The 25,794-nt window shown below is 36.2% G+C and overlaps 1 protein-coding gene across 4 annotated transcripts in view; it reads left to right on the top strand.

The window, feature by feature from the left end:
• Positions 1-25,794, top strand: part of LOC149805753 (protein dispatched homolog 1-like) — a 62,675-nt gene that overhangs the window by 21,687 nt on the left and 15,194 nt on the right. For 3 of the 4 annotated variants that reach the window (XM_089950423.1, XM_089950425.1, XM_089950424.1), the window contains exons 3-4: positions 5,074-5,197; positions 23,852-24,104. In XM_089950423.1, the coding sequence (XP_089806549.1) occupies positions 5,074-5,197; positions 23,852-24,104 (377 nt within the window). Of the gene's footprint in view, positions 1-5,072; positions 5,198-9,730; positions 10,014-23,851; positions 24,105-25,794 lie in introns of those variants that run through there. The other variant, XM_089950426.1, reaches the window with a different exon arrangement.

Genomic DNA, 25,794 nt, shown 5'->3' with positions numbered 1-25,794 from the left:
TATCTAAATTCTGTTCTATAAGATAAAATTATCCCCAAGATTCCAATCGTCCACAGACCAGGAGTGCCGTATAAGGCCAAACAAATAAAAGTTCCCAGTCTGCCAACCATCGCTATTTAAGCTGCTGACACTAGCACTATTTCCAAGAGTTAAAAATAAAAAACTAAAAAAATATTAAAAATAATTTGTAAAACTCCCGACAAAACTTGAAGTGCTTAGTGCAATAGGAAATACACATGGGGTGGGGTGGGTTGGTCTCATAAACATATATACCAAGGAGGCTTTAACAAAGCACTGACATTATCAGTGTTTTTAAGACAAACAAGGTCAAGAAGCAGAACTCTTTTACAAATGCATTTGAAAAAAAGAAATAAATTGGAGAAGAAGCTATTGAAGTTCAGAGATACCTTCTCTATGTATAAACTTGCCATGTATTTGCAGTTGAGAAACTATTTGTGTCCAAAGGAAATATAGAGGGAAGAGTTCATCTTCAGGTATTAGAATTAAGGTGTATAAATTAAAATCTTTATCAACTACATGTACACTAATATAAGCTTGTGTTTTTTATGTGATCATTTACCACTCACAATTTAGGAAGCGCTCTAGTGGTTAGAGCATCTGCCTTGGATACGGAAGGTCATGGGTTCGATCCCCGGCTGAGTCATACCAAAGATGTACAAAAATGGTACTAACAGCTGCCTCGCTTGGCACTCATCATTAAGAGGTTAGTGTTAGGACTCGTCGGCCTGGTGTAAGGATAATGTGACTGGGTGGGACATCATGCTACATGTCTGCTGCATGATATCCCAGTGCTAGATATCACTATAAATTGCCAAACCACAGACATCGTAGTGATATGACTAAAGCTGCGTTAAAAATCCAAATCACACACAATTTAGCTACAATTTAACTATTGACATACATTTTTACTTGATCACTGAAAGGTCAGATGTAGCTTGGCAAAGCTTAAATGAAGATTACAAATGTTGCCTTTTTACTTGTTTTACTACGTTTCATGAATACTTGAACTATATATGAACTAATTGCAAATAAAAAAGATTTTACACCAATTTAAACTCAGAGTGAAAACATTGTTCAAATTTATGTCATCAATAACATTGGAGATCATTTTTAATGTTATTTAAACATCAAAAGACAACTTTCTTTGTGAAGTTTAATATTTTTAAAATCCCCAAATGATTATATGTGCTTCAGAGATGGAATCAGTATTGTACAAGCAGAGTACAACCGCTTTTTGTTGTCAGAAAACATTATCAAGTGTTTGGTATATTCGTCCCAAATCATTTTTAAAGGGACTAAACTTCATGTAACTGTGCTATTATCAGCTGTCATATTAAAAATGATAATTAAAAAGAGTACCATGTCAATCATCCATGCAATTTTTTCAGACTCAGTTGTATATTTCTAATTATTATTCTCAGAACTAATGTGACAAATAAACAGTCATACAATTTTTCAGAAAACATTTTTACACTAATAATGTAATAGTTTATTATCCTTCTGAACGGGTACTTTAAATTATTATTCCTATAACTAACACACAAACACAAATTTTAAGAAAGATGTCATGTGATCCTTTAAGCATTGAAGACTTTACTTTAGAATCAGTTGTTAGAAAATACATTTTTACAGTTATCCTGTGTGGTTACAGGGCATTAGAATTGGGACCACTGTGTTACAGTAACATGATTGTATGAAGTGATTAAAAGTGTAGGAATGCTAAGAATTTTTCTAATGGGGGGGGGATTCCCGCATGTATATAGGTTTTGGTTCTTTATCTCATAATTTTATCTCCACGTAAATAAGATGTGGAACCAGAATCTGTGAACCTGTTTGGCACCATGAAGCCTGAACTGAAATGGTACACTGTAAATCCCATGTCAAGCAAGCAATCAACATTAAGTCAATATTTTAATTAAAGTCCTAGAATTGTTTGCTGTTTTGGTAATGACAAACATTATTCATTTTAAAAAACTGTAAAAATACATTCTGAATAAATATAGAGATATCTCTTAAGTGCACAGTTAAAACAGACCAAGTCCATTTCCTAGCTAAAAAATTTCTAAGTCTACATTTCTGAGCTAAGTTAGAGCTAAAAACAAAAATGACTAAGTTCTTATTTTTGAGGTTTTTCCAAGCCCCCCCAAAAAATGAAAGTTCTCATGTCCAAGGCTTTGTCCAAGGTATTTCCTAAATTTTTTTTATGTATGAGATAATGTCTGGTGTTTGCTTATAAAACTTTGGACATAATATCAGCATCGTCCAAGGTTTCCCAGGTTTTCCTAGGAAAACCATGGAAATACCTTGGACGTCCAAGATTTTAGGTCAAAATTCCAACCTCGGAAAATGTACAGCCAGGATTAACCCACAAGAATAAATCCAAAGATGTAGTTTGGTATGGTACAGCTGCCGATGGTAGAGTTGCATTAGAATTATTAAAATTGTGGATGCCTGTGTTATCCACATCACTGTGTACAGAATCACAGATGTTGCCATTTATGAAGTTAGTAGCTGTCCTGGTGGCAAACAACTATTGTTTCATTTGCCTATGTCAGCGCATACAATGCTGGATGGTCCCATATGCAGTCATCTTGTCATTGAATCATTGGTTGCACTTGAGTGCTAACCAACACCACAAATACTTATTGATTTCACATTAAAGTACATGCAATATTATGCAACAATGCCTATTAACATTTATGGATATTGATCAGCTCAACCACACAGAGCTGATGTGGATCTCAGCAGGTTTGCCACCAAAGCAAATTTGTCTGATTTTACTAGTCGTGTTATCTGTATTGATCCAGGTGAACTTGTGATTTTTGAAGTTTTCACTGGCAAAATGAAAACGTCAAACATAGACGGTCAAGATATTATCATCAAGTTGAAAGGCAACTTTGTGTTAAAGAATCTGATTGAGCTTACTAATAACAGTGGAATCAGAGACACCACTGTGTCATTCATGTTTATCAAAGACTGTTAGTAAAGCTACTATTGCAATGAGAAAATACGTCCAAGTTGAAATCACTCATGTGACCACACAGCCACACATAGTAACTTTAAGGAGTGTAATTATGGGAATGTTAATCAAAGAAAAAGAACATGCTAATGTCTTTACATGAGCAGTTGACTTTTTTTCTGGAACTTTGACATAATTAGTCCTCTTACAAAAACATTCACACCCCGCTGTAGGCTGTAAATTACTAGCTGAACTATGTTAGTCGATACATGTTCCTAATGCTAACACTGTCAAGTCTCGGTTGAAAAGAATTCACTTAATTACGCAAACAAATTAATGGACTTCCACTCCTTGTCTTACCAGACCGCTCAGGTGGCCCAGTGGCTAGAGCATCCACCTCAGACGCGGAAGGTCATGGGTTTGAACCCCTGCCGAGTCATACCAAAGACTTATAAAATTGGTACTGACAGCTGCCTCTTTAGGTGCTCAGCATTAAGAGGTTTGTGTTAGGATTGGTAAGCCTGGTGTCAGGATGATGTGACATCATGCAATATGTCTATGGCATGATGCCCCAGTGATATACATCACTGTAAACTGCCGCACTGCAGACATTATAGCGATATGACTGAAAAATTGCTAAAGCCATGTTAAAAATTTAAAAACACACACACTCCTTGTCATACCACCAATACTTGGCTAATTAGTGATTCGTTGACATACATTTCAAAACATAGGAAAATCAATTCTCAGCATACATGATACAAATCATTTAACTTCTCACAATTTGTATCGGAAGAAATACGTGAAATTGCTATGATACATGATTTCTATTACATACAAAACGACTAAATCCAAACTCATTCATACCAACAAAATATTGTATGATATTCTTACAATACATAAATCATATAATATTCAAGACCACTAATGCAGGATTATTTTCTGAACTCAAAAGAAAAATTTAAATATGAATTTAAAATGAATAAATTCAATAAATAAGTGCAGTCTTATATCAACAAACATATTGTATTCAGTTGAGACAATACCTTATTGCTTCCTGATCACTAACTTGCTTATCATCAGAGAATTCCCTCTGTCTCCTCTGTGGTTTCAGGACTCTCAAATTTCCAGAAACCAACCCTTGGACAATTTATTTAATGAGAGGAGTACTTTTTACTGATCTTGGAGCCAGCTTCTCCTTTTGACGGAAAAATTCGGACCAACTAATGTCGCAAGGGAGATTGTTTTAAAACCCTGAATTTCATCTGGGAGACACACACCCTTGTTTAGCCAATCAGAATTACTTTCTCCAAATGCCAAAACTGTAACACTCCCATCAAAGCCAGAATAGTCCTTCCTTGTCTGCCTTTATCAATAAGTATTCTAGAAAAAATCAATTTATGATGTACACCTGTTTCAAATGGCCCAAGATTTCTTCAAAGATTTTGCTCTGGTTTGTCTCAACCCATTCATTACTTATACTTAACCCTACATTGGACCATTGTCGAATGGACTCTTTAAAATTCAGTTCATGCTCCAAAACAGAGCAGATCCCACCCCTCGCAGTCAGCAATTTATTGCAAGTCTAGCCCATATGTCAAACTTAATGTTTTATGTGTCACGCTGGCCATGACAGAATGTACTGTGAAATTATCTCTTCATAATTTAGCACCATCATAGTAATCAGTGAGAAATAATTATATTAACGCAAGTACTTTCAGTAATATTGACAGTCAGGCCTCTCATATCTACAGCTCCACATAAAAGAATACCAAACAACTAATGTCACTTGTGTACATGTGTACTGGACACAAAATCTCCCACTGTTGCAAATTAACATCTCATTTTCATACCGTTGTTTATTTCAGCCTCACTTGGCAGTAAAGATCAAAGAACACACTTGGCTTTGTTACACACTGGCAGTTCTCCAGTACATCATTCTGTTGTGTCTAATGGCTGTTATAACACTGCTGTATCTTGAATTCCTGGAAATTCTTTCCACCCAGTCAGGTTAATACCTTTGAAAGACTCTTGTTATGTGTATGCAGCAGATAGCATTAATAAGCATTTTTTTAATTTTATTTTTCTTTCAGTTACGCAAGAATTCTTGCCCACTACCCTTATGTGGTGATGGTGGCTGTTTTGATTGTGTCCATTACCAGTCTCATAGTTACGCTTACTGTTGGAGACACACCCAGCTTTGAGGATCCTATGGCAGTAAGTACCACACATTTTTATGGTTTAAAAATATCTCACCAATATTGTAATGCACATGTTATAATTATGGTCTCAGATACCAAAATCAGTGGAGACCTGTTGTAATGATATCTGTCTACCCAGCTGTCTGACCAAGTATTCCTTTGTCTGTCAAGATTTGGGTTTCCACAAGATAATATTTCAGATAATTGTTAAATTTTTTTACAAGTTCTCAATAGAATTAGATTGCAGGTCTTCATCATTTAGAGGAATTAGCGACCCTTTTTGCTTATTCCCCTAACTTTTGTTGCCGTAGCTTAATTTTCCCAAGTATTATTTGACATCAACCAAACTTTGCATATTGTTCTATATTGATGTTACCTTTTATAAGATCGAATTGCAGTATTCCGCGACATAATTCACAGGAATTATGCCATCTTTCTGCAGCCTGACTTTACCAGAGCTGTTGGATTTAAACCAAATCTGGTATGCAGCTTTAGATTGATGAAACCTTGAAGGAGTTCAGTTTCCAGCATTCCATGATATCATTTGCAGAAGTTATGCCCCCTGATTGTTCATCCATCTGTCTATAGTTTCTGCAGCATTACTCTACCAAGGGTTGTTGGATGTGTTGGCAGGCACCTTTGTACTGATGAGATGTTGAAAGAATTTAATTTCTAGCATTACACATTATCATTTGCAAGAGTTATGGCCCCTGATTGCTCATTCAGTTTTTATATTTGGACCCTGCCAAACAAATGGTTGTGACCCCGCTAAACCATTAATAGCTTTAGTTCTGTTAAGGATGAATTCTTCATGTTTTTAGTCTTTCTTTGCAGCACTGTCATTTGTATGGATTTCTCAGATAATATATAGGCATTTCACTAGTCATCAGAGATCACTAAAGTTCAGAGCATTATGGTGTTGTCCCTCACTAAAGACAATTTGCCTCATAAAAATTCAGGCATTACAGCCCAACTGTAAGATTTCTCTCTAAGCAATGGTTTAAAACTTGAATATTGCATAAAACAGATGCCCGGATAAGGGTCACATGATCATGTTTACATCATGTACTCTCAGCATGGCCCTGACAAGAACAAATCATTTTACTCAAAAAATAAAATTAAAAAAAGCTGTTTACTTCACTAAAATCTATTTACAAGTTGAGGATCATGTATCCAACAAAGCCTCGATCTCAACCTTATTATTCCCACAATAAAAATTTTAAAAAACTTGTTGACATGACTGTTACTAATTTTGAATTAAGGTTGGGAACCAGGTCAGCCTTATGTATTTACAAAAATGAACAGTCAAGGTCAAACTATTTTCTGGAAAAAGTATCGAGTTCCTAGTAAATAGAACTACATTATTTTGACATATAATGAAATTGAAAAATTATTTTTTAGAAAAAACTTTCAAACAATAAAATCAGATTTAAATTAAATCAAATATACATAACACTGGCCATGATCTCTTCCATTTTTGGCATGCACACATTCATTTTGTGCCTGCAACCAACATTGCATGGCTAATTCTTTATCCAGGGTAGCCACATTGGTACTTTGGGTGGAAATCACATGACTTGTGCAAGTAAAGCCAGACAATGATGTCACATGTTCTTGTTGTAATGGCTGACTTAATGTAGCTTTTCCAAGCTGGCCAACATGTGCCTCACTAGATGACCTCTCATATAAGGAGGCAGTTGCTGATGGCAAACACAGTCATTTCCCCATCACTTGGCTGAAAATGTATTTACATCATCTGTGATGCTTTTCATGTGTTTCTGACAATTTCTGAGTATTTCACTCATTGAGCCTGTCCCATTTGGGATCTGCCTTGGATGGTTTGCACTCTCCACTATCTTAAAGTTGAAGTCCAGTGAAAACTCAGAAAAATTGGGAAACTACCTGCAACACATTGCCTCTGCAAAGATGCAACCCAATTTGTGAACATTACTGCACCTGAATGCCCCCAAACGATGACTGCAATACTTTTCTGCAGAAATCGTAAATTATGCTGTTATATTTTACGTTTTCGTCTTTATGATCTTGCTCTGAAAATGATAACTTACATGCAAGCGTTGTTCTGATCAGCCACATGACCAATGTCATCTCGTGAGATCATGAGGCACTTATTGTGGTTGTTGTTGTTGTGGGGTTTAACGCCATTTTTCAGCACACAATAGGCTATACATGGTGGCCAGTATTAATGGTGGAGGAAGAACCCGGGAAAACACCGGAAAAAAACACCAACCTACGAGAAGCTACTGGCAAGCTTTCTCACATACCCACATTGGCTGAATCCTAGACTTGAACTGCCGCAGACAGAGGTGAGATGGCAGTGATCTGTAACGAAGAGCGCTTTAGACCACTCGGCCACTCCGGGCCCCCACTTATTGTGGAAGTGAAATGGCAATTTACTGAAAAGAAACAAGCTACCCATATTCTCTGGACTCATTTTGAACAAATACTGAACGCATTTGTGGTGAAGAGATTGAAGAAGGTGTAGCATTATGGAGAGCTTTTGAAAAGGTGTGGCCCACCACTAATGCAAGCACAACCACAGCAAGAATTATCAAGGCAACATACAGCAAAACAATGTCCTTGATCAGGAATACCTCAGCCAATCACTGAAACACAGGAAGTGTGATGTAAATTTCAGGAATTTAAAAGGTGGTCTGCACAACAACCTAAACCCAAATTTCGATTAAGGGAAAAAGAGACACATTGACAAGAACAAGAAATAGATGGCAAGAACAAAGACAACCTGCTGTACCTGCATCTCCACCAAAATAGGGAAATGGTCTAACCAAACAAAGACCTGCATTTCCACCAAAATAGGGAAATGGTCTAACCAAACAAAGACCTGCATTTCCACCAAAATAGGGAAATGGTCTAACCAAACAAAGACCTGCATTTCCACCAAAATAGGAAAATGGTCTAATCAAACAAAGAACTGCATCTCCACCAAAATAGGAAAATGGTCTAACCAAACAAAGACCTGCATCTCCACCAAAATAGGGAAATGGTCTAACCAAACAAAGACCTGCATTTCCACCAAAATAGGGAAATGGTCAAACCAAACAAAGACCTGCATTTCCACCAAAATAGGGAAATGGTCTAACCAAACAAAGACCTGCTTGCACACAGGAGGAAGAAGAATTTCAGAGGTGGGTGGATAAATGTCATTTATTCACAGCAGAAGATCTAGTTGTCTCCAGCCGAGTTTGCTGAATTACAAGCAAAAATGGAAAAACAAAGTGGTTAGATCAACAACCTAAGCATGATAATTGTTCTGTGAAAAAGGAAGAAATACAACTAATGGTCAGTCAAACAAGTAAAACGGTATAAAGAATATCCATCAAATGAAGTAGAGGATCTTGGTGAACTGTGTGACCCTAACCATCTTGAAGAATGATTGGAAATACTTGTGGGATCAGTTCATGCAGGCAACAATGCACCCAAAGTCATCAGTGAGGCAACTTCATTTGTCAGTGGTTACTCACTAATGATCTTATGTACAGAGACGCATATCGCCCATTGATGCATGAACTTTTTGAAGATATTCATGATATATACAACACTGATGATTAGTTCAGAAACTATTTAAATATTTGCATGAAATCTATACTTCAGTACATCAAGTGATTGTAAATACAGCTGTGAGCATTACCTCAATGATCACCATGTCATAAACAAAACCAGAATTAAGTGTCACTTGTTCTGTACCTGTGGCCACTTGTTACTCAAACACACATGAGATCACACTTGCATTGCAATGACTATTACAGTTGGTTAATATCAGATAACAACCACGTGGTGGTCTGCTTTCAAATAACTCATCTGTGTTTCAGTAGACACTGGTGCAGACTTGCATACTATTGAACTGACCTCTGGTACATACAACATTAGAATTAGTCAGCGAAGAAATTCGATGAAGAATTATATTGGTAACTAGAAAAGACTCTAAAATTTCTATACAGTGAGCCTACACTAAGTTCTGTCAGGGCAATAGAATTGCAATCATATGCGGTTGACATTGCACAGTCAACTTTAAAATCACTTTTAGGTTGGCCTGGCAACATTCAAGGCAATAAATGATTTTTTTAGCATGTGGGATATCATGTCACATCTGACATTGAGAGAATTACTTCAACAACCCTAGTCATTTTAACTTGTGAAACCATCATTTGTAGTTATGCAAGCAGGTCTGAAACAACTGAGTAGTTATATTCTGTTTGGGTTTTTGCCAACTGTAAAACCAGGTGATTTGATATCAATTATACCCACAACACCTGTCTAATTGCCATACCATAATAATCGGCTGACACATTCATTTTTCCCTTGTTAATCAAGATGGACACATTGTTGATCTGCACTATGAAACATTTATGATGCAACTGTACTTTAGGATCAACCTGACATTTATATAATAATAACAATAATGACTTGTGCATGGACATGTGAAACCCATTCATTTTGTTAATGCAAAAACCTGTGCACATGACATATTATGGAACTGCACGCTGTGATGTTTTTCATGGATTATTTGCAGGTGCACCAAAAGTACTTGTGGGATTATTGTCATGTGCTGTACCCATGACTAAACAAGTTGCAATGTGAGTTGTGGATAGTATTAAAAGTGCTACATTGGATCAGTTAAAACAACTGGGCTTGCAGGCAGCTCGGTCACTTCGAGATTGAATACACCAAGTTTCAGTTATGTACCATCAGTAGAATCAATGCCGTCCACAGTTTGTAAAATCATTAATGAGGCTGCTCCAATGCCATTTTCAGATTCAGCAATTGCAAATCTGGTACTGAGGTTGATTTGGATGGTAAGTGGTATTAAAGAATATCAATAATGTATAATTTTGCACTGGCTCAGTTCAAAGATGTATTTGATATGGGAGTTTCTGTGTTAGTGGATTGAACCAAGATTGATTTTCAGTACTCATATCCACTCAGAGACCCCCATTCAATGAAATATAGAATTGCAAGTACAAGACACATTTAGGTTTTTCCTTCCATGTGAGGCATTTTTTGGAAGTTGAGGTAAAAGTGGTACTGATTACCCTGCTGATGCTCAAGTGGGATTTGTTAACAATGGAATCATGGCACTGTTTAACAGTGCACATTATTCCATCAGTGAAAAGGAAATCAAATAAATTCTAAACAACTTTTAGGTAGCCACAACAATTACTGGACTTGCCAGATACAGTGATGATTACACAAGAACAGCTGGCCCAACAGTGATGTTTGTGAAAAATGTAATTAATTATATAGATCATGAACCACTTAAATTTCAGCTAATTGTGTGGTACTCTTTTGTGGACCCACAACTCACTGGTATGGATCCCAGACCTGGTGCCACGACCTCTCGTGAGAGGTCCTAACCCAAACTTTAACCTTGGATTTGTATAGTGTTTATCACAACTCATTGGTGAATCATGGAGATTTTTAAGCAGTTCCCCCTCAGTCACATCTATGGATTTGGTAGAGATCTTGTAAGGTTATATTTGGAGCCAAACACAGCAATTATGTGTCATAAACATGTAGAAGGTGCTGCTGGTAAAGTTACATTAGAAATGTCAACATTATTGATGCCTATGTTATCCACTTCACTTTCTACAGAATCTGAATCATTTTTATTATCATTTATGCAGTCAGGCATCACTTGAGTGTTATCCTTTCTTGCACATACCACAGATGCACACTCAAAAACTGGTATTGTGGGCCATTTTACTTTGCACATAAGTACCCAATATGTTCTTACTGTGTGTACACCAAGATAATAGTCAATCCAGAGCAAAATTATATTTGACACCTTAGGAGTGACTGAAGTTTCATTGTTATTAAACAGTCATTAGAAACCCTCTGAAGAAAGTCAGCTTGACTATGTGGTATTCACTTCTCAAGTGGCACATACAAATCACAATCTTTGGTGGTACATGGACTGTAGGGGTAAAATGATTCATCGATATAGTGATGCATCAATACGTTTGCTGAAATAATACATATATCAATACAAGAGACTGAGAATCAATACAAAACGATATTTAGCACATGCATGTTATTTTAGTTTTCAGCAGTCATGAATATATATTAGTTGCCTTCTTATTCTGTAAAAATGTTGATCCATCTGAAACGGAATTTGCAGTCACAGTCACTCATGTTTATTAGTACAAACGAAAAAGACTATTTGAGAATACCCATTTGCCATCTACAAGTTAACAGAAAATGACATAGTTGATAATCTGGCCCACCCCACCCCATTTTATGCTAATTATCTTATATTCATCGTACATTCCAAACATGTTCCACATGTATAATGAAGTACTTTACTCATCAATTTAATAACACACTTTCATGCACAGTTTCTACCTTGAATTGTATCTTGACTCCTTTGATCTATTTGAAAGCTATGCTACAGTTTGTTGCACAGTGAAGTATGTTACATTGGATTCTCATTTGTGGTTATTTCTTGTTCCGGTGCAGGTTAAAACAAACAGATATCAATGTAGCTTATAGTCTGCATGACAAACAGGAAGTATTGGCAGAGCAACAGAGTCTTTGGGGGAAAGTCACTAGATATGTCAAGTAATTACGAGGAGATGCTGTTAGATTGTGCCATTGCATGAATCGTGCAAAATTTGTATGAATTCACATGCTCAGAGAACAGTGAAGCATGAGAACTCCTGCAAATTCGTTTAAAATCTCACATATTATAATGTGTTTGGCAAAGTATGCAATTTTTATTTAACTGTTGTGACATCTGTTTCTAGGATAGCAACTGTTCCACATCTAGGTTCTTCAAGTATGACTTGAATGGTTGTGAAACTAAATTTTATTAGCACAACGTGCCCAAGAATAAGCATTATGGCATAGTTTGAAACCATCCATGAAGTAAGTTTTACAAATGCATGTTTAAAACATGGGCTACATAGAAAACCCCAAAAGTCTTGTTCCTGGCATGGTTCATTATTATTTTGTTTGGCAGATACTTGCTGATGATAGTGATGATGACAATAATTTGTAAAGTTATGAAGTATAGCAGATTATTGGAGCTTGGAAAGTGTTAATGGAGATACCAGTGAGTGATTTTGAGCCTGAAATGGTGTTAAATATGAGTCAGATGTACATGTTAGATGGACAAAAAATAGACTGCATGACACTTACAGTGGTATTTCAAAATGAAATGTACAAAGGGCAGAATACTGAGCCTAATTAAAATACAGACATTTTAAACATATAATGCAATTTTCAATTTTTTAATTATTCAGTTTCGCCCTGCGGATCATATGCTACAGAACCATGTTTATGTGTCCATAATACGGTCAAGATAAATTGAATAAAATAGGGTAAAAATATGAAATTGAGAAGTAAAGATATTTATTTTAATTCCTCTGTCGGGGGCCCCGAGTGGCTGAGTGGTCTGAATCGGTCTCCGTTACGGACCACTGCCATCTCACCTGTCTGCGTGGGTTCGAGTCTCGGATTCAGCCAATGTAGGTATGTGAGAAAGCATGCCAGTAGCTTCTCGTGGGTCAGTGGTTCTTTCCAGGGTTTTCCCGGGTTCTTCCTCCACCATTAAAACTGGCCGCCATGTATAGCCTATCGTGTGCTGAAAAATGGCATTAAACCCCACAACAACAACAACAACAACAACAGTTCCTCTGTCTGCACTTTCATTGATGGATTAAATACCCTTATTCAGCATTATGGAACAGTTAAGAAATTTGGCATGGTAGTCAGTAAACTATTGATTTAACAAAGGAAGTTTTTGTCAGTGAAAAATTCTGTTTTGGAGCAGATGTCTCCAAAAGATAATATCTTTGAGCTCTGGAAAATTGCACATATTAGTCACAAAGATCTGTTCCTCAACATATTCAAGTTGACAAAGCTAGCTATGTATTAGGTCGATAAATCATCCCTCCCCTGTGAGGATATTGATTTTCAGGTTTGGGGCTGATATCACCTAATTATTAAAAGCTGCAATTATCAGCAAAGAATTTTGGCTGCACAAATTAATTTTGGCTGCACAAATTGGTGTACACTTTATACACTTAACGGTATTTCTTGTGGTTGTTCAGCTACCGTCGGCTGAAGGGTTTATTCAGTGACATGTACATTATATTTCAGGAGCAAATCCTGTGTTTGTTGACTAGTAAATCCACTTGGAATAGCACAACTGTCATTTGGCCATTTAGAATTTCACGCTTGATATGACTGTTACCAATTACTTGTATGTGTCTAAAATGTACACATTTTTGTTCCAGAAAGATTCTCGTACAGAACAATTGCACATTTTAATGAATAAGTGACATCAGACCCACATATTGTCCATCATTATCAACACAGATTTGGGGGGTTGATTTATTAGACTAGCTATGTATATTCCCCTTTAGAAGAAACACAGAACAATATTGATAAAAAGAAGAGGAGCAGAGCATGCTCAGAAATAATTAACAGGTTAATGATTGTACAACTAGAGGTGACATCTGTCAAAGACGTTGATTTCGGTAGAGCTCTAAGAAATTGGAACAGGATGAAAGAAAGACATATATTGAAGTTTAGATAAATATTGACATATGAACGTTTCTTCCTCCCCCTCCTTTTTCTTTGATAAAGAGGGACATCTCCCTTAAGATAAAATCCTGTCATCATTTCTCCTTAAATTGTACATGGGAAACCAATATGGAATTTCTCTTTTTTATTCAGAGATATTTAATCATTGAAGGAAGGTGCTATAAATGAAATTAGCATAGAATGAGCTTTGAGGCACATTTCAAAAGTTTATCACCTTTTGTAAGTTAAAAAATTCAGAATAGGACTGGGTGTAGTCAGTAGTTTTCCTTTTTCACTAACAAATACAAGCACCTCTGGCTGCAACAGTTTTTTTGCATCTGCTGGAAGTAGAATGTGATATATTTGTTTTTTGGTATTTAACTTTATTCCCATGCCAGGATTTGTTCTAGATGAGATTTTCTTTGCACAAGGAAATTGCATTATTTCTTCAGCTCTGAAGAAAACATCGTAATTTTATTCTACTTGTAACAGAGACACAAAATTGGTAATAATATCTTTTCAAATCATTCATGTTGTACAAAACAAAGGGAGTTAAAAAGGAGCCACCATTAAATGGCCTGAAACATTGAATAAACCTCACTGCCACCAACAGGTAGTCTGTTTGAAAGTTTTGTTGTTATCTTCTCATCAATGAGAATTGCAAATAAATATATTATACCTATATGTCTATCTGTAGTCCACATAGTGAAAATAGGACCAGACTGTCAATCAACATGAAAGGGCACCATCTAACTTCCAAAGATGGAAAGAACATCAAGTTCATATTTGTATCGGTATGTATCTTATCACAGGCTGCGTATTGTAAATCATACCGATACACGCCACAAGTGTATCATTTCACCCCTAATGGACTGATGTCAAATCATCAACACTGGTCTACACATTTTCTAACATGACTTGTCTATGTTGTTCGTGATTTATTACTTGTCACTGGAACATCTGGTGTTGTTCAGTCAATCTATTATTGACATGTATTTTTATGCATGTGTAACCCCCAGTGTAATTAATTACAGATGCTGTCCTCTGACAAGGCACTGTTGTTGAAGGGTGCTGGTGGTCGAATGAGGGTAATCATTGCACCTGTAGAAAATTCATAATAAAACCATATTTAGATTATGATGTCCTATCATAAAGTGAAGGTCGACCTTACTGAAAATGACCTTGCAAAAATAAAAACCGCAATCAAAAACAATTGTGGGATCACGTTGTTGTTGTAGAGTTTAATGCCATTTTTCAGCACAAGATAGGCTATACATGGCGGCCAGTATAATTGATGGAGGAAGAACAACCGACCCACGAGAAGCTGCTGGCAGGCTTTCTCATGTACCAACGTTAGCCGAGCCTGAGACTAACTCACGCAGACAGAGGTGAGATGGCCGTGATGTGTAACGATGAGTGCTTTAGGCCACTTGGGGCCCCATGAGATCACAATGAAACTTTCTCCAGCAAAATTAACTGGAAATGTCCCTGTGTGGTTGATTCAAACACAGCTTGCTCAGCTTAATGCAGCCAAACACAATAACACCTCAGTGATATTAAAATTATCAAAGTCAGAGGTGACCCAAATGTGGAAGACTGGTGGAATATTTCCATTCCTTGCAGTGATTCCATCATTTGTTTTTAGGAGCAGTTCCAGCAGTTGCAGAATCTGCACCATTAGGGGCTGTCCAATCTGTTTCAAGAATGGCTTTTAAAAAGGCAGTTGGTGGTCATATGTAAAAGAGGAGGCCTTCAATTGCTAGGTACAAGTCATTGAATACCGTGTCTTCAATTACGAGGACACAGAAGAGCATGCCATTGACCCTTTCATTGGCCAGTTTTTATTTACTTGTGATGGCAAAATCAGTCAAACAGTTTTTTTGTCTTTTTATATGAGATGAACTTGTATCAGTGGTTCTAATGACATATGAAACTGGCATCTTCAGTCTGGTTTCATCAAAAGGCCCTGGCACTCACTGGGTCGCATACATGGTAACTCCTGAACAGAGTTTATATTTTAACTAGTATGGACTTAAACATCCAGTTGAAGTTGTGAATTATTCATCTCGGGGGCACTAGTGCCCTACATGTTGGACATGAACAAAACAGTTTTATTCAAACTTAACCCATTCAGACTTGTTTGGATAGTCCTATATGCAGTAGTAATGAAGCATTGCATGCACCAGAACATTCACCAACACCTCACACACTTACTGATTTCACATTTAAATACATGTGATATTACACAACATTGTCAATTAACATTTAAGGACGTACTCGATGACATGGTACTGAAGTGGATTTTAGCTTATTTGTCACTAAAGTGGATTTGTCTGAGTTGACTAGTCACATTGTTGGTGTCAGTCCATGTGAGCTTGCGATTTTTGAAGATCAGACTGACAAACTGAAAATGTCAAACATAGACCTTCAGGATATTATTGTCAATTTGAAAGACATTGTGGTAAAGAACCTGGGTGAGTTCACTAATAGTGTTGGAATCAGAGACAGCATGTCGGTTGTGTTTATCAAAGACTATGTTGGTACTAGCATTAGGGGGGATGAAAAATATGTGGACCAGCAGATCGCTAAAGTACCTGCACCACACGCTTAATAACTTCATGGAATTATTTTTCAGAAATCATAATTAAAGGAGAGAAAGAACTAATGTAAGGACCTTAACAAATGACCAGCTTATTTTCACATCTTTTGCTGAACATGCCTTTAACAGACCTAAAATTCATATCTTAAAGGTATTCGAGTCTGGATCATACTTGTTTATCATTATATATATAGTAATGGATTCTGACTGTGGTGAAGTTGGAGAATTTACTACAGGTCTTCAGACAATGGATGTTAACATTGATAAAAAAATTCTCCACTCGTCAAGGACTATCTGTTTCAGATTTGTGTTACCAAACCTACGTACGAATTGTTATATAATTTTCTTAAGGCCCAAGTAGAAATTGGCATTTGGAATAACCCTGATATATCACTACCAACTTAGGTCAGTTTGGAATCATCGCATGTGCGCATGAAAATACTCCAGTGTTGACTGCAGCACCAGGTGTAAGAACATTCTGGGACTGTTACTGCAATGGTGAGGTGGCAAATCACCAATATATCGACCAAATTTACATTTACCAATGAATATTTTATGCCAACATTGACTCAGTTGAGACAAAAATGATCTTAATTGACTGTCATTTGACAGGAAGTGCACTTGATCTGGTACCAGTTATTGGGCAAGATGGTTGTTAGGTGTCAGAGATGCTAGCATAATATGTGTGTTTTTAAGCAATCATGCCAAACCACCAGAATGTACAATCACTGGACATTTAAGTATTCCTGAGGCAGATGATTTTTTAACTGTATTCCCATTGTTCTAATAAGAAAGGGTAATTGGCTAGAAGGCATGTGTAGATTAGGTCTTCCTGTCATGGAGTTAAAATATGCAATTGTATTATTAATAGAAGAACTATGACTGACTCTCAATCTTACTTGCCTGAAAAAATAAAGTGGAACAGCAGCTGCAAACTGAAATTACCAAGTTAACCATGCATTGCTGATCTTGAGATACAAATGCACATGTTTAGTCATAGATGCTATTTGCAGTCTTGCTGCCATGGCATCTGCTGGTCATGGTGTGACTGGAATCATGACCACATCAACCATTGTAGGTGCACCAGTCAGTATTATTGTCGGAGCTATATCGATAGTAATCTGTGTCTCGTGCGGTGCTAGGTAAATAATTTTGATGCTACTGCATTCACAAATCCACACCTATTCCAAACAGTCTCAATATGACTTTATTGTGTGGAATTACACATAGACTGTACTGGTGGAAATGGAAATTTACAGATAGATACGCGAATGAAAAACCCAAAAAAAACAGTGCAGATTCAGAGACAGGAAAAGTCAAACTTAGAGAAAACAATCTTCATGCAGAGAACTGGTGTATCAGTCATCAGTATATTAGCTCACTCTTTGTATTGATCTCTACCATATTCTTGCCTGAATAATTACACTCTGCATGATTGCATTTCTACAATTGCAGCCAAGTAGTATCAAATGGTGGTTTTGTCCTTTTTTTTGGAATCCTTAGGGGCACTTCCATTTGGACAAAATTATACCCTACCCCCCACCCCTATGACTGGCTTACTCATGTGTAGGGTGTGGGGTGCTTACACCCCCCACAGACAAAATTAAAAGTGATCAACATGCAGTGGTCACTTGTGGACTAAATTGTCATTGGGGGTACATGTATAAGTTTCCTTGAATGGTTGTCAAGCCAAGTCCACAAATTTTGAATATGCAGTTAGTCACTGTTGAATTCCTCTTTCAAAATTTGTAAGTTGCTATTGATTTATTCTTTTCCTGATGCTGCATGTTCTTCAGTTTAACAAATTTGCTCTTGATCCTCTAACATTTTTCAGTCATATAACATTTACAATTCACATCAATAAATTCGATTTTGCTTAGTATTTGGCACCATGTTTTTTACGATATAGACTTGTCTGCTACCTAAGTTTAAATATCAAGCTATAGTGAATCTGTGACACAACAGTTTCAAATTGAAGAGTAAAGATGTTAAACTTTTAGAAAAAGTCATCCAGGAATCCGTTGATCCTAATGATCGTTACCCAGGTACTCGATCAAAGGGAAATTATATTAAATGTGAACCTGAACTGGCTTGTTGAATTCATACATGTCAACAGCCAGAGAGGTATACCCAGTAAGCATAATTATTACTAATACGAGTGACAAAAAAGTGCACTCAGCATGAAAAGAGTAATCTATATAACTTTTTGAAACAAATCAAAAATGTTCATGCACAGCAGAAAGAAACATACATACTCGGTAATGTAAATAAGGACCTGCTCAGTATTCAGATATGGAAGAACTGGATGGAATTTATTGAATCATTAGGCCTAGTCCAGCTGGTAAATGAACCCACAAGGGTAACAGAAAAATCAAGCACTCTTATTGATCACATTTATACCAACCTACCAGACAATGTGGCTTATGTTAATGTACTGAATATTGGTCTTAGTGACCACTATCCTACTTTTTTTGTGAAAGATGCAAGAGGAATAGGAAATATACACAGAGAACTATCACTTATAGATCAGTCAGAACTTTTAATAAAGAACAATTTCTTGATGACCTATATCAAGTTCCATGGATTATAATCCAAAATTTTGATGACATAGATGAAGCTGTGAGAGTATGGACTGACTTATTTATGGATGTAGTTTCTAAGTATGCACCAATGAAAGTACAGCGAGTAAAGTACGAAATCCAACCTAATTGGCTTACTACTGAAATCCTAGATTAGAGGTGGGCAAACTTTCCAGTGCAAGTGCCGCATACACAAATTTACACCTTGTTGCGGGCCACATAGTTCATTAAGTAAAATACTTGATATTTGAAATAGCAAAAACAAAAGGTTTTTCTAAATAACATCATAATTAATTTTCAGTTGTTAATGCGTTGTTAATATTTGAAAACTTAAACTTAAAAAGAAGCACATTTATTTGATAAACAGAGTAACATAAACAGAGTCAGTGCGAATGATGACTTGTTCCTAGGCCACATGAAAACCCTTGGGGGGCCACATGTGGCCCACGGGCTGTAGTTTGCCAACCCCTGTCCTAGATGCTATGAAAGCATGAGACCAATTCAGGGCTGTGAGAATGATGCACAAAATAAAATATGGAGAAATAAAATAACAGGTATGATTAAAAAAGTTTAAAAAGTGTTATCAAAAAAGATCAATGCAAGCTCTATTTGGAAAGCCTGCAGTGAACTCATTAGGGGAAAACAAAAAGATCAGACTAATAAAATTCTATCACTTGTGGTAAAGGACACCATAGTCACTGATGACACTAACATTGCAGATGTTTTCAATGATTTTTCAAGAACATTACCACATAGTTAAAAGAACCAGTGATTGAAAACAACTTTAATTAACTAAAACAGTTATGCAGCAGCAAAATCCTTAAGGAGGTATGTTTCTCTATCCCACCAGTTTAAAAAAACTGTTTAAAAAAAGGTCTCGGTGAACTTGATACCAAGAAAGCTACAAGAATTCATCAGATTGGTCCACGACCTATAAAAACTTCTACCTCAGCTATTTCAGATAGTATAATATTCATAATCAATTTAAGTATTGCAACCTCATCTGTCCCCAAAATATGGAAAGGAAAACTGCAAAAGTAACTCCTATTCACAAATCTGGTTCTTAGGATGATGCTGATAACTACCAGCAAATATCAGTACTACCAAACTTGGCAAAATTGATTGAAAAACATGTCCATGACTCGTTCGTGTCATATTTAACCAAACACTTGCAGTTACACCCTAATCAATCAGGCTTTAAACAGAAATATTCATGTGAGACTACCTTGATCTCTCTAACTGGTAAATGGCTTCAAGCACTTGACCAAGGTAGAATACTAGCATCTATATTTGTCGATTTCATGAAAACTTTTGACATGGTGGATCATGAAATCCTTTTGAAGAAACTGAAAATTTACCAATCACCATGAAATCCTTTCGAAGAAACTGAAAATTTACCAATGTGATGAAAGCACAATTAGAATGTTTTCTTCATACTTAAGTGAAAGAACACATGTTTATATAAATAATGTTCTGTCTAAATCTTTGAACAATTAGATATGGAGTACCACAAGGCTCAATTATAGGTCCACTACTATTCATTTTTTTTTATTAATGACCTACCAATTTTACTAAGGGACTCAATTTCATCTACAAATCTCTATGCAGATGACACAACATTGTCAGATATCCAAAGCATAAAGCATGAACTGGAAATCTTTTTACAGGAACAAACTGGACAACTGGTCCATATGCATTGGCATGGTGGTAAACACATGTACTGGTAAAACTAAAATATTACCTATCTCAACATTACAAAACAAAACAAATCTCACTAGTGATGAACTATGATATAGAAGGATAAAATTTGCAAATGGTCTGGCATGAGTGTTTTGGTAGATAATAACTTATCGTGGACTGAACATATCAAATATATCACTAAAAAAGTTAATTCAAGTTTATAGCTCTCAACAGGATAAGACATTTTCTCCTGATAGGCATAGAAAACTATTTTATAACACTTACATACAACCCTATTTAGACTACTCTAATACAGTATGAGGTAATTCAAATGATATAGATTTGGGTTAACTTTGCATTCAGTTCACATTTGGATTCATCCACGATTGCACACTGACACAGGGACAACTAGCCATGAGGTACCACCAGTGCTTCTGGGTGTAGTAGATAGTTCTTGTGAAGTAGTGAACCTTGTCTGGATACTTCAGATCAAATTCGAAGAAGTGTCCATGGTAATTGACTTTCAGCAAACTTGTTCCAATCGCTCTTGTACTTGTATGGATAGATTCCCTTGCAGGTAAGCAAGCTGAATGTTCCATTGCTGGCACACCAAATCAACTACTGATTTTTAATTGATCATTTCCATGGGAAGCTCCACTTCCTACTGACAGATTGTTCACAAGTTTGTACAACCTGGAAATGAATAACTGCAGTTCCCGGAGTCAGAATGTCATGTATTTTCAGTCATGTTGGGGATGACACTTGTTGATTCATTTGACACTATTGCAACTGCTTGCATTGTGTGAAGTACTTAAGGAAGTTGTGTTTTGTTTGGATAAATCTGTAATTATTGATTGTGTGTGATGTGTGCAGCTCCTTGGTATGCACCAGTGATGTGACAGTGATCATGAACTATGGAACTTTCAGTTTCATCACTATCAGTCACAAAGGGACAATCATTGGATGAAGAAAATTATTGCCATATCCATTATGATGTGAAACTGAGCGATTTTATAAATACTTTTACCATCACTTGTTTTACATTTTGCAGCCAAGTGAGCTAAAATAACTTTATAACTGAGGATGTTTGGCATTAGAAATTACCTTAAGATTTAGTGATTTTCTGAACACCATATATTACTGTCAATTGTGGGACAAGATATAACACTGTAACTGCTAAGTCTCCAGTATTTTAATAATTACTGGTGGCATCTTCAGTATACTTAAGCTACTGTCATGTTATATTATCAGTATAATACTTGTGTTACCATCATGTTATATCATCAATATAACAACTTATGTTACCATCATAATGTGTTATCAATATAGTTATTCTTAGGCCAAACAAAAAGTATGTGTTTCTGGTCAACCGACTGACCCTGTTTTTCATTGCCAACCCATTTTTTTCCCCACATTTACAACAGCCACACACTCTCAAAAAAAATTTTAAAAAAAAATAAAAATATAAATGTACATTACAATATTCAAAGTGCAAACATCTAGATTTTCAATGTCTTTATGAAGCTTAAAATTATAAATCTTTTACTCCACATTCCAAGAGGCTTAATATAAAAACGAGTCCCTTGAAAGGACTAATTGGCTGGCTGATAACCTTCAGCAATAAAATGATTTTCAAATTAGCTGCAGTGGTGGCCATATTGTTTGTCAGGTTAGCATTATTTTCAGTGTGTATGTTTGTGTGTGTGTGTGTTTGTGTGTGCAGGCTGCACATTACCATGCATATTTTGGTATCCCAAAAAGCCATAGAAAACAAAGATGAGGGCAAGAAGAGTACAAACCTTTAAAAAGACAGCTTTATTTTGGGGGGTTTTTTTTGTTTGTTTTGGGGTTATTTTTTTAAAAATACATAATCCTTACTAGAAAATAATTGTATGGACAGATCCCTTAGTGCAAGGTTGTTTATGCTGTATTCCTCTTTGCATGAGGATGCATTGGGTCTATTCTAAATCTCCAAGCTTATTGAGAGAGGAGCTTGTGGTATGGCCCTGTGTCCATCATGCGTCATCCATCCATCAATTGCAGGTTTCATCTTCTCAAAAACCACTTATTATTTTGAATCAGACTTGGCAGATAACATCGTAACATGCGGACTTTTAAAATTCATTCAAAAGGTAGCAATCTGCCTTTAAATAGAAAAAACTTTAAATGATTTCTTGTCAAAAAGCATCCATCCTGGCATATTGGGATTTCAAGTTTGTACAAATTACAATGAACCACTAGAAAATATTGCCACTGTTAACAAAAATAAAAAAACTTTTTAACAACTTCTCAAAAATTAGCTGCCCATATTGTGACCAAATTTGAATGAAATCATCATGGCACAGAGGACTTTTAAATGATGATGATCTGTCTCCAAAAATGGCTGCTGTTACTGAAAAGCATCTTAACTTAAGTCTTTTCAAATATGCCACTGTTGCTAAAAATAGAAAATCATATAAACAACTTTATCTAAAGCAAAATTCTTAACAGTTTGACCAACTTTGACAGAAAGAATCCTAGCACTGAATCTTTTCATTATTGGCCTAATGCTGCTGATGTACAGTTATTTTATGGATAAAGGTACCAAAAGTAGAGATGCCTTTAAACAGTTGTTTTTATGACGCAGAATGTGCATTTGAATAAATTTCTAAAGTCCCAGATTTCCAGGCCAACTTCTTTGCATATCATCAAAGTAAGAAATCTCAGTGCATCTTTTTGCCAGGTAATATTTTAACTTTGTTAGATTTTCAGTAGACAACTGATTCATTTCTTAAATAAAGAATATTTTTCCGCAATATTATAGGCTATTTTCAACTATAAAGGGATTTTTCAGAAAGTGATTTTCATTGAGTTTACTGTTCTCCGTCAAGTTTTCAAACCATAATTAATTTCTTAACATCACAAAACTTCACTTCTCACCACTTTTGTAATAGTCAGTAAACTTGTTATCCATCTGAAACATTTTCATACTAATGGAACATACAGTGTCCCAGTATGACTATAAATTTTTAACTCATAAAGTTGCTGAAATTTCTTAAAATAATCTACCTCATTTTTGCATTTGTTGATTGTCTTCAAACTTTGCAGAGCATTTTGCAAAGGGACATAGAGATGAGGTGGGGGGGTAACAAACCCACTTTTTCAATTTAAAAAAGTTGATTTCTTTTAAAAATAACTGTTTGCCATATAAATTTGTTTAAAAGAAAATCATTCTAAGTTGTGCTGAATGTTTCTTTTTGTCTGTTCTCAGGGTTTTGAACCTCGGGGTACCGAGATCAGCAATAGACTGGTTGCCTACACCAATTTGATCAACAATGTGAACAATGTACTTTCCTTGACACCATCCCCTTCTCAGCTCCAGTCTGCTGTCATTCAGCACTCGCATAACAAGCTGTCTGTAACTCAGATGGGTCACCATGGGAACCATACAGCAGAGGAGAACCACAAACAATACCGCAGAAAGAAAAGGAGCAAGTCTTCACAGTTTTTCTGTGATGTACCTGGTATAATTCTCTTTGTTTTGAATACTTTTTTAATATCAGTAATATCTAACTTATTGTTGTCACATAGCTGATCTTTTGCAGGTGGAAGATACTCTTGACTGTATGATGAGAATTCATCCTCCCATAATGTGGTTGGAAAGTTCTTGATTCCAAAATGCCTAACCTGTAGCTACCTTGTTGATATATACTATCCCTTTTTTTGTTGTTGTTGTTGCTGCATTACTGCAGCTTGAATTACATTGAAAAACAATAGCCTTTGATTCAAGTTTTACGTCGTGATTTGAGCATTTGTCCTTGTGCATCATTTTTATTGTGTGGAATTACACATAGATTAAGTTGTTTGGGGGGTTCTGTTCAGTATTATCTTTCTCAGTAGTTATTCACATTCTTCATGTTGGGGCCCCGAGTGGTCTAAAGCGCTTACCGTTCCGGATCACTGCCATCTCACCTCTGTCTGCATGAGTTCGAGTCCAAGGCTCGGCTAGCGTGGGTACGTGGGAAAGCCTGCCGGTAGCTTCTCGTGGGTCGGTGGTTCTTCACTGCGTTTTCCAGGGTTCTTCCTCCACCATTAATACTGGCCGCCATATATAGCCTATCGTGTGCTGAAAAATGACGTTAAGCCCCAAAACAACAACAACAACAACATTCTTCATGTTACATTTTGTAGTTAAGTTACAGCACCACAGGAGTGTTGGCATAATTATTTATGTGTTTTGGAATTATTTGATTTCTTTTTCTAGCTCAGGTGGTTATATAATTATCTCTTTCCTTGCCAAAACTGGTCTGCAGACTCGTCTTGATTTTGTTTTATTATAGTAACAAATGATCAGATATGTGACTGGTGTGATTTTTGTCTTGAAAAAGCAGGTTAAACACCAGTTGTTCCTTTTATGTCATGTGTTCATTAATTGAACACCAGTCTGTTCTTAGAAGTTAGTGCTGAATAGTATTCTTTACTATTATTCTTATTATTAGCAATCTTGCAGAGCAGGGTTTTAACTAATTATTCGTCTCCAGTTCTCGAATGGCCTGGTTGATGTCATATTTGATCAGTATAATATTGGTTGTTTTAATTCTTTACAGTAATCTTCAGCACTCAGCTCAGCATTGCTAACCTTTTTGCATTTAAACATCAGTGACCATTTTAGTTCTTTGGTCAACATGGAGAAAATATGAGTTCTACAACTTTTCTCTATATATTAGCATAGATTTCATTTATGCAAATACATCACATTTTTACATAATACTTACATATAAAACTTTTTTAAATCTTCTTGCCAACATTCTTTTACAGCAGGGTGTAGGTAGGTGTAGTCACAGGAGAACACCCTGAGAAACCCATCCCCTTGCCTATCTTGTGCAGGCAGCAAGAGGACAGATGGTTATTCCTTTTGCAGTATATGGTTGGACAACTTTTGGGACCATTCTGAACACAGATATATAGGCATAAAAAAAAGAAAAAATGTTCCTTTTTTATCTTCCTCAGAATTTTGGGTTTTTCCTTCCCTTAGCCCTTTGGGTCTCAGAGAAGGATTACTAAAGTCTCTTAATAGATGCTTAGGGTTAGTGGGGCCCCTTTCTATAGGAGGTAATAAATGAGTGGAAGGTGAATCATGCCCTCCAATTAGAGAGGAGTAGTGCCCTCCCTATTCCCTTTGGGCAGAGAGTGAGTTATGTCTTACATTGAGGG

Source organism: Sinohyriopsis cumingii, chromosome 2 (genome assembly GCF_028554795.1).
Source record: "Sinohyriopsis cumingii isolate HCF-2022 chromosome 2, ASM2855479v2, whole genome shotgun sequence".
NCBI lineage: Eukaryota > Metazoa > Mollusca > Bivalvia > Unionida > Unionidae > Sinohyriopsis > Sinohyriopsis cumingii.
The sequence above is the reverse complement of the archived record's forward strand: the minus strand, read 5'-3'. Positions and strand labels throughout refer to the sequence as shown.